At 32.3% G+C, this 17,531-nt stretch overlaps 1 protein-coding gene across 1 annotated transcript; it reads right to left on the reverse strand.

Moving 5' to 3' along the window:
* Nucleotides 1-294: 294 nt before the first annotated feature.
* On the reverse strand, nt 295-1,422 carry LOC136217058 (cell wall / vacuolar inhibitor of fructosidase 1-like). Its single transcript, XM_066003639.1, has one exon. It carries the CDS (start codon nt 1,247-1,249, stop codon nt 737-739), a length of 513 nt encoding a protein of 170 aa, XP_065859711.1. The 5' UTR covers nt 1,250-1,422; the 3' UTR covers nt 295-736.
* Between the last annotated feature and the right edge of the window lie 16,109 nt (nt 1,423-17,531).

Below are 17,531 nucleotides of genomic sequence, written 5' to 3' on the forward strand. Positions count from 1 at the left end.
GGTCCAATCATATATCTTATATTAATCTTTAACACTATTTACATGAAAAACAAATTAAAAGTCCGTTCATTTTCATTTTTCGGAGCTCTTCTTTTTTTAATTCTAAAAAAAATAAGTATTTGATAAGAATTACGACTACTTCTAGCCGTAATATCTACTATCGCTTAACAACATCAAGCAATAAACATCGAACAACTAAACCATAATACAGAACAATCTTTTTATTTAATGTTCATCAAGAAATGAAAGAAACTATTAGTAACACATATATACAATAACAGTTACAACAAAACATTCCGCGAATCAATAGACGAAAATTTATATATATAAAATATAAAAAGTATAGCTTTTTCGGAACTAAGCATCAGCAGCAGATATTTCCGTCGCCGATTATGCCACGATACGAAATTCAATACTGATTCATAATATATTGAAACTACGGAAATGAACTATACACTAGCAACGAACATATCCGTCGCTAATCCTATTTATTTCTTCGTTTCTCTCCTAAACCGTCATAGTTCCAGTGAGGTACCCTATTCGGAACCAACAACCAACGAAGATACTCCATTTAAGTGGGTCCCACAATACATTTTAAAAATGGAGACTTCCTCAAACAAAGCATCCGTTAATTGTTAATTTCCAAGTAAGATATCCACTTGAAACTACGATAACATAATATAACGTCACTAGACCCACCGTGTCGTCCCCAAATCCTCCCCGTCGTCACCGAAAATCACAGAAGTTGTCGGGCAATAGCAGAAGCAACAAGAGAAGTATCATGCAACAATTTATTATAACTCGAAAGAGGCGATTTCGTTCCCCGGAAACACGAATTAACTTCAATCGCAGCATCATTCATTCCGCCTTCAGCGAATTTAGGATCGCCTTTCTCCATAGCTTCAATGGCGACGGGAATATTCGCGGTTAAAATAACGTCGTATTTCCGGGCACATTCTTTCAACAATTTCTGCAATTCAGGTCTTTTTCCAGTAATCTGTTTGATAAATTGGGCTGATCTTGTAGTTTTCCCCTTCAATAAATCAACCATTATAAGTGCCAGTCCTTTGACGTCGGCGGTGGAGCTTCTTGGATCAGCGGTGAGATGATTCAGGCAGAGATTATAGTATGGTGTTTGTTTACATGTTTGAGAGATTGTTTGGGGATTGGATTGGACTGTGCTGAATTGGGTTAGGATTAGAAATATGGTTATGGAAGTTGTTTGAACAAGAAAGAGAGAAAAAGACATTTTGGGAATTCAAGAAATGGTTGAGTTTGTGTTTCTTGATTTTTGGGTTTCTTGATTCTACAGTAGAACCTCTATATAGGAATACTCTATATTAGAATAACCTCCCAATTGTTATATAAAAGTTTGGTCCCAAGTGCTGAGAGTCTTTGTTATACCAACCTCTATATAGGAATAACCTCCCAATTGTTATACAAATAGTCCGGTCCCAAGTGTATTCCTATATAGAGGTTTTACTGTACTTATATAGCGGTGGAGTTGCGGGTCTTAATCAATATATTTATTGATCCTTTATTTTATTCAAAATTTCAACGGACTCCTGAACTTTTAAAAGATACAAATGACTCATTAGAGCATCTTCAAGAGACTCTTAGTGCACTCTCTAAAAAAAATATAAATAATTAACTCTTAGTGATTTAAGAGTGGCTAAGATATATCATCTCCAACAATACTTTTTATATTCACTCATTATTTATTATTTTATAATTAAAATTATCAATGATTGTTACATTTGTCAATAGTGAAAGGAGAGAGAATTTTTAATAATCAATTATTAATAAAAAATAAATTTAGGAGGCACTAAGAGATGGAGAGAGGCTCTCTATTAATAGAGAGGATGGAGAAGCTCTTAGTGATTTGAGGAGCCACTAAGAGGCTGTTGGAGCTTAATTTTTATTCTCCCTCCTCAAATTTTAACTTAAGATCCAATTTAAGAGGCTGTTGGAGATGCTCTTATTGTTGTCTAATTGTATTCAGTAAGCTCGTATTTTTCAATAGAATTTGTTGGATGCCGAAATTAGAAGACACGCTCTAGATATAAAAAAATATAAAATAGATAAATAATTATAAACTTTTGAAAATTCATGGATAGTTAAATTTTTGGAGTTATTGAATACAATTGGTTAAGAATATGAGGGTTATTGAATGCAATTATGCAACAATAGGGTTAGTGAACGCAATTGGACTATAATATGAGTCATTTGGAAGCTTTTAAAAGTCCTGGGGGACAGTTGAAGTTTTCGGTAAAGTAAATGGTAACAGATGTACTAAGCCAAAATCATTATTAGTCTCCTGACTTATTCAAAATATTTATTCTTGATCTCTGGTTTATTATTTGATAAAATTTAGACTCTGACCTATCAAAAAATGGTAGGTTTTGCCATCTCAACTATTAGTTGGAAACATTTGTCCATTAACATTTCAAAATCAATGAAATCTCAAATATGTGTGCACTAGTTGAAATTTCACAAATTTTAGATAAAAAATGATACAAATAATAGATCCGGAGTAAAAATAAACATGTTAAATGTATTAGGAACCAAATGTTACCGAACAACAAATCAATTATAAAAACAACATTTTAGATAGGTGGAAGGCCATACAGTGCTTTAAACCAATTATATATAATGTTTAGAATATTTAAGTGTAACATCATCTTCATCTTTGTAATCACAAAGCTTTGTAATGGGAGTGTGCCGGTACTAATTTTTTAAAAAATTTCTCCCTCTAAACAATTACGTTATATTTTATCGTAAAACAACAACTCAATAATCTCAATGAAAATTTTGAGATTTAAATTTGATTTAAAAAACTTTTAAAAATTTATTTGAAATCATTAATAATCATTTTTTATATAGTATCAAATTAAAACAAGTAAAATCAGAAATTTCAGTCCTCTGATAGTAAAAAAACACAAGAATGTATTTGACAATTGGTATAATAATGTATGTTTTTTTTTTTTTTAAGGATTTTTCCAAAATTTAATAGAAAAGTTATACCTGTCAAAAAAACATCAACTCAGTTTGAATCAGAATTATTTAGAATTGACATATGACAATATCATTATGGATAAAATCTCCAAATCTTAGCACACCCAAATTACGTAGACAAAACCACCTATCACTACAAGACAAAATCCAAAAGAAGTTTAATCTAGAAACATAATTACTCTAAAAACATAAACTATCCATTTGTTTAACTTTTATCGTTTTATTTCAAACCGCATGAAATGTAACGTTTGATTAGATTTATATAACCGCACTGTTTAACATTTTTTCCGATAGGAAATACTGTTTGCAGTTGCAGTAAGCTGTTAGCTGTTTGTTATTAGCTGTTTAATTATTAATGTTTGGTAAAATTATATTGAACTGTTGCTGTTCGGATTTAAAATGTCTAATATAGATATATTTTAAATTAACAACAAATAAATTATAAAAGGGATAAGGTGAAAAAATACCGATAACGTTTATAACTAAGAGCAATTTTACTCTTAACGTCTAAAATTGTGCAATTTTACCCTAATGTTGACAAGTTGAGCCAATTTCAGACAATATTATAAAACACAAATATTTTATTTTTTATTCTACACTAATTGCACATATCAATTAGTTCTAAAAAAGAGATTTTTTTTTTGTGATTTAATAATAAAATTGAAAATCAATATTTATAAATTTGGTGAAATATTTGAATTTTTTTTATCCAACTCGTACAAAAGACAATATATGATTTTTAACTTTTTTAAAATTTCACGTCTAATCATATGTTTGTGATCTGTTATTAATGATGATAAAATGATGCACATGTGAAGTGTAGATGACAATATTCATGACTAAAAAGACTGTTTGATGAATTATTTTTCAAATTGACCAAACTTGTCAATGTTAGGAGTAAAATTGCTCGTGGCTGCCAATGTTAAGGGTATAATTGCACCATTTTAGACGTTAAAAGTAAAATTGCTCCTAGCTATAAACGTTAAGGATATTTTTACACCTTATCCTATTATGAAATAAAAATGTGTTACACAAATTAATAAAAAGAATCTATATAAAATAAATAAATAAAAAATTATTGAACGCAACAAAACTTTATTCTTCCAGTAATTAAGTTGTATAAATATAAATAATGTTAAAGAAGAAACATATTTTTGTGAAAATAAGAATGATACTTTTATCAATAACAAATAACTACAAATAGCTGTTTATGAAAAGCTTTAAATATGAGCTTTTCATGAAAAGCTTCAAATATGAGTTTTTCATGAAAAGCTTCAAAACGTTGCAGTTTCCAGAGAAAATGCTAAACGTTGTGGTTATATAAGACTAACCAAACGCTATATTTCATACGGTTTGGAGTGAAACGCTAAATGCTCATCCGAAAAGCTGAAACAAACACCCACTTTAACATTATTTCTATTTTTATAATATAATTACCGAAATAACAAAGTTGTATTACATTCAATAAAAAAAAATTATTTTTTTATTTAGACTATTTTTATTAATTTATGTAATATATTTTTTATTTTATAATTTATTTATTGATTAATTTAAAACATGTGTATATTAGACATTTTAAATATTAACAGCAACCATTCAAAATAATTTTACAAAACACTAATAATTAAATATCTAATAACAAACAACTAACAGTAACAGCAAACAGCTTACTGCAACTACAACTAGTTAAAAACAATATCAACAATTGAACCAAACAAACCTTAATTCTACTCTAGAATTCTTTCTTAATAAACGCGTATGAAATCAAGCGGTTAAATAATTTATTTTTCATTAGAGTTGCTTGTTTCTCAATTAAACTTTTTACATATATTAATAATTAAAGGGATAAAGTATCTGTGTTTGGGCATATTATCAGAAGGAAGAACAAGTTATTAAAGAGGATGGAGGGCATTCAACGCAGGTTGGAGGGGAGGTTTGATCATAGCCTTGAGGGCCTCCTCAGAACCCTTCAGAAGGAGCTGGAGGCTGTGCTTAGGCAGGAGGAGTTCCTTTGGTTCCAGAAGTCTCGGAAGTCCTGGATTAGAGATGGGGATCGTAATACCAAATACTTCCATCTCTCTACCCTGATTAGAAGGCAGAGAAATAGAATTGAGGCCATTAAGGATTCTAATGGTGATTGGGTTTATGAAGATGAGGTTATTCGGAACTTAGCCCTGGATTTCTACAGAGAGCTGTTCAAAGAGGAACCTGTTCTTTTGGAGAGGGCTCACTCTATTGCTACATTTCCTTTAATCAGTGAGGATTGTAGTCAGGAGGCCTTTCAACCTATTTCCCGAAAGAGATTGACCAAGCTATCTTCAGCATTGGGGCTTCTAAAGCTCCTGGGATTGATGGTCTTCCAGCGGGCTTTTACCATAAGCATTGGGATGTAGTGAAGGAAGGCATCTATAATTTTGTCTTGGGGGTGTTCAGTGGTTCGAAGGATATTGAGCTGGTTAATAGAACCCTCCTGGTTCTGATTCCTAAGATTGATAAGCCTTCTTCCTTTTTGCATATGAGACCTATCAGTCTTTGTAATGTTCTTTACAAAACTGTTACAAAGATTGTGGCTAATAGAATCCGTGGCATTCTTCCTGCGACCATTTGTCAGAATCAGGGTAGCTTTGTGCCTGGTAGACAAATGATGGATAATGTGGTGATCGCCCAAGAGATGGTCCACACGATGAAGATTAGGAAGGGGAGGAAAGGCATTGTGGCTCTGAAGCTGGATTTAGAGAAGGCCTATGATCGAATTAATTGGGATTTCTTGATGGAGAGCCTTGAGAGAACTAGAATCCCGGACAGCTGGAGAAGTTTAATTAAGGTATGTATTTCTTCTCCTGTGTTTCAAGTTATGGTCAATGGGGATATGTCGGAGGAATTTTCCCCGGGCAGAGGAATCCGTCAGGGGGATCCTATGAGCCCTTTCCTTTTTGTTATTGCTATGGAGAGGCTCTCTCACCTGATTCAGGATGCGATTGATAATGGGAGTTTCCACCCTGTGGCGATCAACAGCTTCTGTCCCCAGGTGACTCACTTATTCTTTGCAGATGATGTCCTTATCTTTCTTGAGGGTAATGAGGAGCAGTTGAGAGTCATTATGGATATTCTGGATTGTTTTTGTTCGGCCTCTGGGCAGAAGCTTAATATCCAGAAATCTAGGATGATGTGCTCTAAGAATATGAATCAGAGAGTCTGTAAGAGATTAAGTGATCTCTCAGGTATTCCTCTTACTGATTCTCTTGGGAAGTATCTGGGCGTTCCCCTCCATAGTGAGCGTGTGTCTAAAGGCTCCTTCAAAGAGACTTTGGATAAAGCTAATTCGAAGTGTGCCACTTGGAAAGCCAAGACTCTGTCTCTCGCTGGCCGCCTCACGTTAATTCAATCTGTTAATTGTGCTGCTCCCAATCACATCATGCAGGCTTGTAAGCTTCCGGATCCTGTGCTTAATGATCTTGACAAGATTAACCGTAGGTTCCTGTGGGGGGAAGCTGCGGAGGGCAGGAAGATCCATCTTGTGCCTTGGAGTGAGGTTTGCCAGCCTAAAGATTCTGGGGGTCTGGGTATTAGGAAAGCAAAGGACAATAATAAAGTTTTATTAATGAAACTCCTTTGGCGTATGTGGCAAAACCCCTCCTCTCTTTGGGTTCGCCTCCTTTGTGGTAAGTATCGGAAAGATAAAATCTTCGGGGGCCCGAAAGAGAGAGTTGCTAATTGTTCCTTCCTCTGGAAAGGACTTAGTGCTGTGTTTGATGAGTTCTGCTTGGGAGTTGGCCTGGAGGTGGGGAATGGTAAGTCCATTAGTTTCTGGTTTGATAACTGGATTGGGGATAAACCGTTAATTGAGGTGTGTTCTTCCCCCCCGCCTAGTGATATACGCAACTGGAGGATTGCCGATATGGTTGACTCGGAAGGGGACTGGATCTGGTCAAAGTTTGATACTTTCTTTAGCCTTGAGACTCTCCTTAGAATGCGGGGAGTGAAGGTGAGTAATCAAGAGGAAGACTTGGATAGGCACTGTTGGGCGCTGACTAACAATGGAGTTTATTCTTGCAAATCGGCCTTTGAAGCTTTCTCTCTCTTTAGATCTGATCCTCCCTCGGATGTGTGGAAGTCGATTTGGACCCTTAAAGTTCCTTTCCGTATTAGGAGTTTCCTGTGGATGGGCGTTAAGGACAGGCTTCTTACTAATTCGGATAGGCACAGAAGGCACTTGGCTGATTCTGGAGCTTGCAGTAGATGCAGAGGTCATGTTGAGACTTTGTGCCATGCTCTTAGAGATTGCTCTAATAGTAAAGAGGTTTGGAGGAAAATTCTCCCACACCATATTTTCTCTTCCTTCATGGCACATTCTGAGGTCGACTGGTTCTCTGATGGTGTTAGAGGAAAGTTGCTTCCATACATGGAGCATGGTGACATTTTCTTTGCTATTATCTGTCACCAAGTTTGGAAATGGAGAAACGAGGAGATTTTTGGAGATAAAACTGTTTTTCTGACAAACTTAGCTGATTTCTTCTCGAAAAAACTTTTCTCTATTATCGATAGTTTCAAAGGAGAGTCCCTTGCCAGAGCCTCTCAGTGTTGTGATGTCCATCTCGTGGGATGTAGCAGGCCAAGAGAGGGGGTTGTGAAGCTGAATACTGATGGTTCCTGCCTCAGTAACGGTAAGATTGCGGCTGGAGGTGTGCTTAGAGATGTAGGGGGCGTCTGGCTTTCTGGGTTCTCCCAGAATTTAGGGTTGGGTTCTTCCTTTTCTGCGGAGCTCTGGGCTATTCTTACTGGAATCAATCTTGCTAAAAGGCTGGGTGTTAAGAGGCTCTCTATGGAGTCTGATAATTTGGAAGCAATCAAAATGATTTCTGAGAATCATTCTATGGGTCTTAACAGTCGCAACCTCATCAAAGCTATTATAAGGCTTTGCTCCTCCTTTGAGTTCGTAGAGTTCAGACACATTTTTAGAGAGCAGAATCGTGTTGCTGATCGCTTGGCGGCGGCGGGCCATGAAGGGACGTTAGGCGTTACTACCCTTCCTGTTTCCCCTAGTTTCATCTCTCATCTTCTCTTAGAAGATAGGATTGGGGTTAGCTTCCCTAGGCTAATTCCTGGGTAGTTTGTTGTTATTCGTTTTTCTTTTCCTTTTCTACCAAAAAAAAAAAGGATAAAGTATCAAAATAATCTCAAAGTTTTTCAATAAATGTCAATTTAGCTTTAAAGTATAAAATAGTGTCATTTTAGTATCAATATTTGTAAAAGAATACCAATTTGGCCATAAGTAACGAACCTGAAGACTAAATTTGTATTATTTCACAAACATTAATACATCAAGTTCCGTTATCTAGAATTAAATCAATACTATTTTATCAACATTTAGAATAAAACGGTGATATTTTGTACACTTAAAGAATAAATTAGCACTTCCAAAAAAATATCTTAGATATCATTCTAATATCTTATTTCATAAATAAATTTAAGACTTGAGGGATTAGATATACTGCAAGTAGATATGATTCTTTGAATATAATTAAGTGAATATGTTAAAAAAGAATCATATAATCCACTCATTTATATCTGAAAAAGTATATAAATTATTAGGAAAAAACTTTATAAAGCAAATATATGATTTCATGCACTTATAAATAAAGGCTAAAGGTAAATTTTATTGAAAACAAAAAGTAAAATATATGTTTCTTCTCAAATTATTAGTGTTATTGTAAGAATATAATAGGACATTTCCAACTTATAATCTATATATAATATAAAACAGTAATGATATAATTGATGTGTCACTTCCTCACTGATAAAAAAAAATATAAAAAAATATAATATAATATATTAATTTTAATTATATTATTATATTTATCTATAAACAAGATTATTTTATTCGTATTATATCTAAGAACTCTACATAATTTAGATTGATCCCTAAATTTTCTCCAAAATTTTCTCTAATTCTTTGCATATCTATCTATATATAATATAAAATAGTAGTGATGGAACTGAGGTGTCACTTCCTCATTTTTTACTGATAAAAAATATAATATAGATATATAATATATTAATTTTAACTATATTATTATATTTATCAATAAAAAATTATTTAAATTAAATGTAAAAATAAAATAATAAATTTTTAAATTTAAATAACAATTTTATGTCATTAATTATAATTATTAAATTATAAATTTTATTAATATTTATATGTTAAGATGAATTCGTGATAATAATAATAATAATAATAATAATAATAATAATAATAATAATAATAATAATAAGTACATGTTTGAGTGTCATCTAACCTTTAAGTTATATTAAAAAGGGTATTAACTAATATTAGAAAATGAAGAAATGATATAAAGTAGAGGGTCCACCACACACAAATTTGTACAATAATTAATTGAAAATATCATTTATCCAAATAAAGCCCCACCACCCTCAATTTCTTCTATCACTCTACTTGAAGGACGTTTTGGTAAAAATTTATCAAATTGAGTTTATGTAAAGCAAGTTATGTACATATATAGGATGTAACTAAATGAGCCGAGCCGTTTATGAGCGGTTCGGTATTCGGCTCGATAAAAACTCGATCTTATTATGTTTGATTTATAAATGAGTCGAGTTTGAGAAAACACGCGAGCAGATTCGACCATAGGTTAATGAATAAGCTCATGAGCAAACTCGATTATAATGTTCATGAATATACTCGTGATGAAATATGTTTGATTATTTTTTAATAATAATATTTCTATAAAAAAAAGGCGGCCCGGTCGCACTACGCGTCCCCGCTGAGCGAGGGTCTGGGGAGGGGTCCCACCACAAGGTGTACTGGGGGCAAGCCTTCCCCTGTCAATTTATTTGGCAAGAGGCCGCTCCTAAGACTCAAACCCGTGACCTCTTGGTCACACTACAACAACGTTTACCGTTGCGCCAAGGCTCGCCCTCTAATAATAATATTTCTATAAGAGGGAAAATATAAAACAACGTACTTTTATATAAAATTTAGTTTTATAAATTCCAAAATTTATATTAACGAAATTTCAAATCAATATAATTAATGAGTTATTTCCTAGTAAATTTGATCAACGGAATTAATTTACTAGTTTACCAAACTTTTATACGATTTTCGAGGAACACCTTTTTCCATTGCCATCCCTAAGAATACCAAACTGACTCTTGAGCATATTGATCAAGTGCTTAGCATATTAAACCACTATACTAGCTGAAGGACTTATGTGATCAACAACTTGATGTGTTTAAAAATAATTAATCAATAGTTTGATATATTTTTTTTAAAGATTAAGGTTTAATCAATAAAATAAAGAGAAAATTATAAAATTGGATTAAATGGGAGATCCATTTACATATTTAACCCATTTACTCAACCTACTATATATTTAGAATATTTTTGTGTCTTTCTCAAAATACTCCAACCTTTTATCTTCCCCCCTTCTCCTTACCGAACCCGTTGCTCTTCCCCAAATGATTTCCAGACCTTTGATCTTTCTCTTTTCCTTTAAATTGCGCGAAATATGCATCATTTCTCCACATCACAATGTATTTCTCCTCTTGTTCTCTTCTTCCTCTTTTCATCTCTTGATTCTCCATCTTCCTAATCCTAGAAAACGAAACCATGGTTCTTCATCTTCTTGTTCCTGCTCGTTTCTTGGTTTCTTTCTTCTCGTTACCATCAAAAAAATGGTTATTCTACGTTATTTCCATCGTTTTTTCCAGTTTATCATATTGTTATTATCGCTTTTAAGGGTGAAAGGCGCGAAAAATGTAAGTATCTACTGTTTTCTCTGCGTTTTTCACTTCGAGTAGTCGATGATTTCGCGAAGATCTACGATGAGAAAGAGTCTGAAACGTGACGATCTACTTAGCGAATCGATTATTTCGCGAAGTCTGCGAGTAGAAAAGTTCATGATTTCATTCGCAGACTTCGCGAAAGCATCGATATGCAACGTAGATCGTCACGTTTCAAACCTCGCAGATTTCACGAAAGCATCGATTCGCTAAGTAAAATCATCCTCCTCTTCCCTGCACATTTACATTTGCATGCTTCGCTAATCCTCATTTCGCGAAGCCAAATCGTCCTTTTTTCTGCCTAACACGATTAATTTTTTCTGAAGGTGGTTGAATACATAACATCACTTTCTGGAAGGCGGCGTACTGGGGTGTAGATGAGATGACTTTCCTTCCTGTATAGGGATTAATTTCCCTCAAGATTGGCACATTCACTTTAAAATGATTCGTTAGGAGAGATTGTGTCAATCTTGGTGTGCACCATGGGAAACGTCCATCCCAAAAAGTCTGGACTTCCATTTATCATCCCAAAAAGGCCGGACTTCCTGTAAAGAGAGAAATTTCCCTCCATATTCGTCACATTTACTTTGAAATGATTTGTAAGGATTTTATTGTGGCAATCTTGTTGTAAATTTTGATAATGTTATGATTTTAATGTTGAATTATTGTGGCAATCTTGTGTAAATTTTGATAATGTTATGATTTTAATGTTAGAATCCCTTATTGTTTGGCATTTTTTGTTATATACCACTTCGCGAATAATCTTAAAAACATGTCCAGATTTCGCATATGTGGATTAAAATCATCAACTAAACAATAGCTTCGCATACGTCGTGAAAGTATCGATTCGCGAAGTCAGACGGGAGGGAGACGACCTTGCCGTAAAATTATAAACATATTGAGGGTATTTTGGAAAAGTCACATAAAAATAATCTAGATATATAGTAGGTTGAGTAAATGGGTCTCCTATTTGACCTAATTTTGTAATTTTTCCTAAAATAAATAAATTGACCAATAAGTCAAATATGCATTTTAGACAACTTTGTACTTTTTAAAATTTGACACGTAGACGGATTTAAAATGGTATTTCTTTATTATCTTTTCTCCATATATTTATTTTTTTATATTAAAAAGAAAAGCTTTGGATGTTCGGTTAGGGATATTCTATTTGTCTTTTATACATGAAAAAAGCAGGGAATCTCTGTTTTTTAGAAAAACGGTTTTTTCCAACAGTAAATAGCAAACTGTAAAAAAAACAGTTTTTTCCAACACTAAACTGTAACACCAAACAAAAAGTAAATCAAACGAGCTCTAAAAAATAATAATTAAAAAAAAACAATAATGGAACCTCCTAATTTGAAGGCCGTATGCAAAGGACTACTTCCATATATGCCCATCTATGGTGTCACGTCCGTGTCTAAATTTCTAGAATTTATACTTTGATAATAATATATATTATAATTATTAGGTGTATGATTTTATTTGGTGATATAGGAAAAGTTTGGAGTTCATTTGATGGTTTTAAGTGTAAATTAAAAGTTTATATAAAGATTATATAAAGATGGAGGATCAAACCGGATATTCGATAGATTTTGATATATATATCTCAAATCGTGCGAAGAGGCAGAGATTATCTTTTCTTTTCTTTTCTTTTCTTTTTCTATTCCTTTTAAATTCATCAGTTTTCTCTGAACCGTTTCTCCACCGTTTCTTTGATTTACGGAGATTCGACCGTTCGAATCACTTGAAATTTAAACTGTAGCATCCTTATACATAGATCTAAGTCCTAACCGAATATTTTTTGAGTTTCGGCAGTGTTTGGAGGGAAACGTCTTAGACAGAATTTAGCGGCGAATCGATCGGGTGTATTTTGTTCAATTAGTGACCAAGGTAAGTAACTATCAACTATATTTTGAGTTTTATGTATATAGATATATATCTAATCAAAGAATTTTCAGAAATTGATATTTTAAGGTTTATACATGTATTTTGTAAATTGAGGTTTTTCACGATCTTGCTTTTATTGTGAAATTATAGTTCAAATGAAGCTATTGATTATGCTTCTATGTGAATTTCAGATTTTACTTGATTATGTTGATTTAAGGTTTAAATTGGTTGATTTACATATATACATATATGTTTTTGGTTTCAATATATATCTATATTGAACAAAATGAATTTGACGATTTCTAACGAATTGTTTTTGGATTGAGAAATCTGTTGCGGTTATTGTTGTTATTATTTTGGATTGAAGTCCAAATATGATTTTTATGATACAAAAGGGCTAATTGAAGCCAAATGATTTATGGTTATGAAAGGAAATTTGAGCACGTTATGATTTTATGATTTTATATCCATCGAGAGTTATCCGGATCGGTGGTTTTATATTTGAAGACCATGTTCAGTGAGGGACATGGCCTGTGTACACAGTCTGAAGACCTATTGAGTATGGCAGCGAAGTGTTGGGTAAGACCATATGGGATAGGCAATGTTAAGAGACGTCTCGACTATATATGTGGTTATGGATTGATACTTAAGGGGAGAAACTCGAGGATGGATACAATGTTTTACGTTCATTTGGATTATGTTTTCGGTTATGATTGATTTTGATATAAGGTTTTACGTTTGATTGAATACGAGTTGGTTTGATAAAACACTTATTTGATTACAATATTTTATAAGGTTTTGATTAAATCCCTTTATCAAGGTATATATGTAGCTATGTTAAGTTAAGTTGGTTTTTATAGCTGATAGTTTCTTATTGAGATTTTTGTCTCACGTTTTTAAATGTTTTAATGTTTTTAGGTGAGAAAGTAGAGGATATAGAGAAGGTTACCGACCGTTTAGGCGGGGTTTGGAAGTTGGCTGCTTATTGTGAGAATTATGGTTAGAACTTTAGTAGTTCAATTGTAATATAATGGCGTTGGATAATTTGGATACTCTTAAGTATTGATTATGATCTTTCTATTTCACGCCCGATGCCGTTTGAGGTCGTCTAGGGTCGGGTGTGACAGTTTGGTGTTAGAGCTCTAGGTTACATTCTTCGGACCTAAGGTTGATTGTAATTGAGGAATATCAATATTTGGTGATAGCTAAGACATAATCGATAGTAAATGAGGAATATGAATATTTGGTGATAGCTAAGAAATAATCGATAGTACTTGAGGAATATGGATATTTGGTGAAAGCTAAGAAATAATTTGGAATTTTTCGAGGATGAAGTAACTAGCTAATGAGGGGTTGAAATGAGATTTGATGGTTAGTAAAATATTGGGTGGTTGAAAATTAGTAAATTATTTGATATTTGGCGACATGGGTTACATACATGATATTAAGTATGACTTTGAGTTGATATTTAAGAGTTTAATAGTTAGCTTACAACCATATATATATGAGATATGAGTAAATTAGAACTTTGAGCTAGAGATAATAGAGAATTGTCTATATAGGTGCTGCGGGAGAATCAGATTCGTATATGAATCTTATGATACATTTTTCGACTAGATATAGGTTGAATCTATCATGGAGTCCTAAATGAAAGTTCTTTATTATTATCTTACGTTTCCAAGGGTTTTTGAATCGCTTAATCGGACTCCGTATGAAAAAGTTATGCTGAAAACGGCATATGTTGGTCATTTTAGCGTTAAACCAGAATTTGGTTTTTGCTTTAATTTTTCTCCTTATTTGAGAGACATTGCTACTGGTTTACATGATAAGATGGTCTTCTTAGGACTATAGGAGATTGAGGAAATGATAAAGTGATAAATGGAAGATAATAAATCTGGGATTGAGAAAGATACAATATGGAGGTTTCATTTAATGGGTTTGAAAGTTGATTAATGATTGGGAGATTATAAGATGAATTTAGTGTATTATAGAATCTTAAGTTGAATAAATGAGATCTGAAATTTAAAGTCATTGGGTTGAGGTTTAGAATTATTGAGAGTTATATAAATGATGTTTAGAGAGATATCGATGGTAGTGATCAATGAGAAGTAAAGTGGGAGAATATATTTGATGTTTGAGGAAATAATTAAGATATGAATTTTAAGGACAAATTTTTCTGATCTTAAGCAAAGTTGAGGTAGGAAATTAAGAGATAAATATGATATAAGAGGATATATATGTTGATAATTGAAATTTTGTATTATATATATTGTTAATACAAATTATTTTTAGTTGAAGTTTGTGTGATTATGGTTTAAGTTTATATAAGGATCAAATTGAGTGTTTATAGATCAAATAAGAAAATCGAATGATATTATAGATTTATTGGCTTTTATGGGTGTAAAGATATTATTTGGAGTTTGGAGAAGACATTATAAGAAAAAAAAATAGCATGTTAGCTTAATTGATTTTGAGGAGTTAAATGTAGAATTATAAGAGTAAGTTTATGAAATGACTCTTATTGATAGGAAATTGTATCATCATAACGAGGTTTATATGAGTGATGTTGATGTTGATGTTGATGTTTATGAAATGACTTTTATAAGAGTGATGGTGATGTTGATGCTAATGATTGACGATTATAATATACATAATGATTGGAGTGAAAAAATTATAGATACAAGTATTGTTATTATGATGAAATAAGATTATATATGGAGGCAAATCATTATTCGAATTAGTTGAAGTTTAAGAAAAATATAATATCGTACATATTAACGGTTCAAAAGTGATATTTTTGAAGTCTTTAGAACTTGGAGATAGGTGAAATAGATTTGATATATATGTAGTGGATGAAATCAATTGTGATTTCAATTTATTAAAGTGAGATTGGGTTTAATGCTAGCAAAATACAACTATAAAGTGTATCATATATCAAATATATGATATTTGAAGTTTCGATATATATATATCAAATATGATATTTGAAGTTTTATTGTGGATTTATTGGTGATGGAATTGACTAGGTTGAAATTGAGAGTTACTAAGAGTTATGTATAAATAATTGTTACAGTGATGTGGATATGGATAAATGATGAAGTTAATGGAAGGAACATTAGAATTTGTGGTCTTATGATAATTATGGGGAATCATGGTTTCGGAGGAAAATTAAGATAGATTAGAGAATATGAATTTCGAGAACAAAATTTCTTAAGATGGGGGGAATTGTCACGTCCGTGTCTAAATTTCTAGAATTTATACTTTGATAATAATATATATTATAATTATTAGGTGTATGATTTTATTTGGTGATATATGAAAAGGTTGGAGTTCATTTGATGGTTTTAAGTGTAAATTAAAAGTTTAGAGTAATTGTTAAAAGATTATATAAAGATGGAGGATCAAACCGGATATTCGACAGATTTTGATATATATATATATCTCAATCCTGCGAAGAGGGAGAGATTATCTTTTCTTTTCTTTTCTTTTTCTATTCCTTTTAAATTTATCCGTTTTCTCTGAACCGTTTCTCCACCGTTTCTTTGATTTACGGAGATTCGACAGTAAGAATCACTTGAAATTTAAACTGTAGCATCCTTATACATAGATCTAAGTCCTAATCGAAGAGTTTTTGAGTTTCGGCAGTGTTTGGAGGGAAACGTCTTAGACACAATTTAGCAGCGAATCGATCGGGTGTATTTTGTTCAATTAGTGTCCAAGGTAAGTAACTATCAACTATATTTTGAGTTTTATGTATATATATATATCTAATCAAAGAATTTTCAGAAATTGATATTTTAAGGTTTATATATATATTTTGTAAATTGAGGTTTTTCACGATCTTGCTTTTATTGTGAAATTATAGTTCAAATGAAGCTATTGATTATGCTTCTATGTGAATTTCAGATTTTACTTGATTATGTTGATTTAAGGCTTAAATTGGTTGATTTACATATATACATATATGTTTTTGGTTTCAATATATATCTATATTGAACAAAATGAATTTGATGATTTCTAACGAATTGTTTTTGGATTGAGAAATCTGTTGCGGTTATTGTTGTTATTATTTTGGATTGAAGTCTAAATATGATTTTTATGATACAAAATGGCTAATTGAAGCCAAATGATTTATGGTTATGAAAGGAAATTTGAGCACGTTATGATTTTATGATTTTATATCCATCCAGAGTTATCCGGATCAGTGGTTTTATATTTGAAGACCATGTTCAGCGAGGGACATGGCCTGTGTACACAGTCTGAAGACCTATTGAGTATGACAGCGAAGTGTTGAGTAAGATCATATGGGATATGCAATGTTAAGAGACGTCTCGACTATATATGTGGTTATGGATTGATACTTAATGGGAGAAACTCGAGGATGGATACAATGTTTTACGTTCATTTGGATTATGTTTTCGGTTATGATTGATTTTGATATAATGTTTTACGTTTGATTGAATACGAGTTGGTTTGATAAAACACTTATTTGATTACAATATTTTATAAGGTTTTGATTAAATCCCTTTATCAAGGTATATATGTAGCTATGTTAAGTTAAGTTTGTTTTTATAGCTGATAGTTTCTTATTGAGATTTTTGTCTCACGTTTTTAAATGTTTTAATGTTTTTAGGTGAGAAAATAGAGGATATAGAGAAGGTTACCGACCGTTTAGGCGGGGTTTGGAAGTTGGCTGCTTATTGTGAGAATTATGGTTAGAACTTTGGTAGTTCAATTGTAATATAATGGCGTTGGATAATTTGGATACTCTTAAGTATTGATTATGATCTTTCTATTTCACGCCCGATGCCGTTTGAGGTCGTCTAGGG

The sequence above is a fragment of the Euphorbia lathyris genome, chromosome 2 (genome assembly GCF_963576675.1).
Source record: "Euphorbia lathyris chromosome 2, ddEupLath1.1, whole genome shotgun sequence".
Classification (NCBI taxonomy): Eukaryota; Viridiplantae; Streptophyta; class Magnoliopsida; order Malpighiales; family Euphorbiaceae; genus Euphorbia; species Euphorbia lathyris.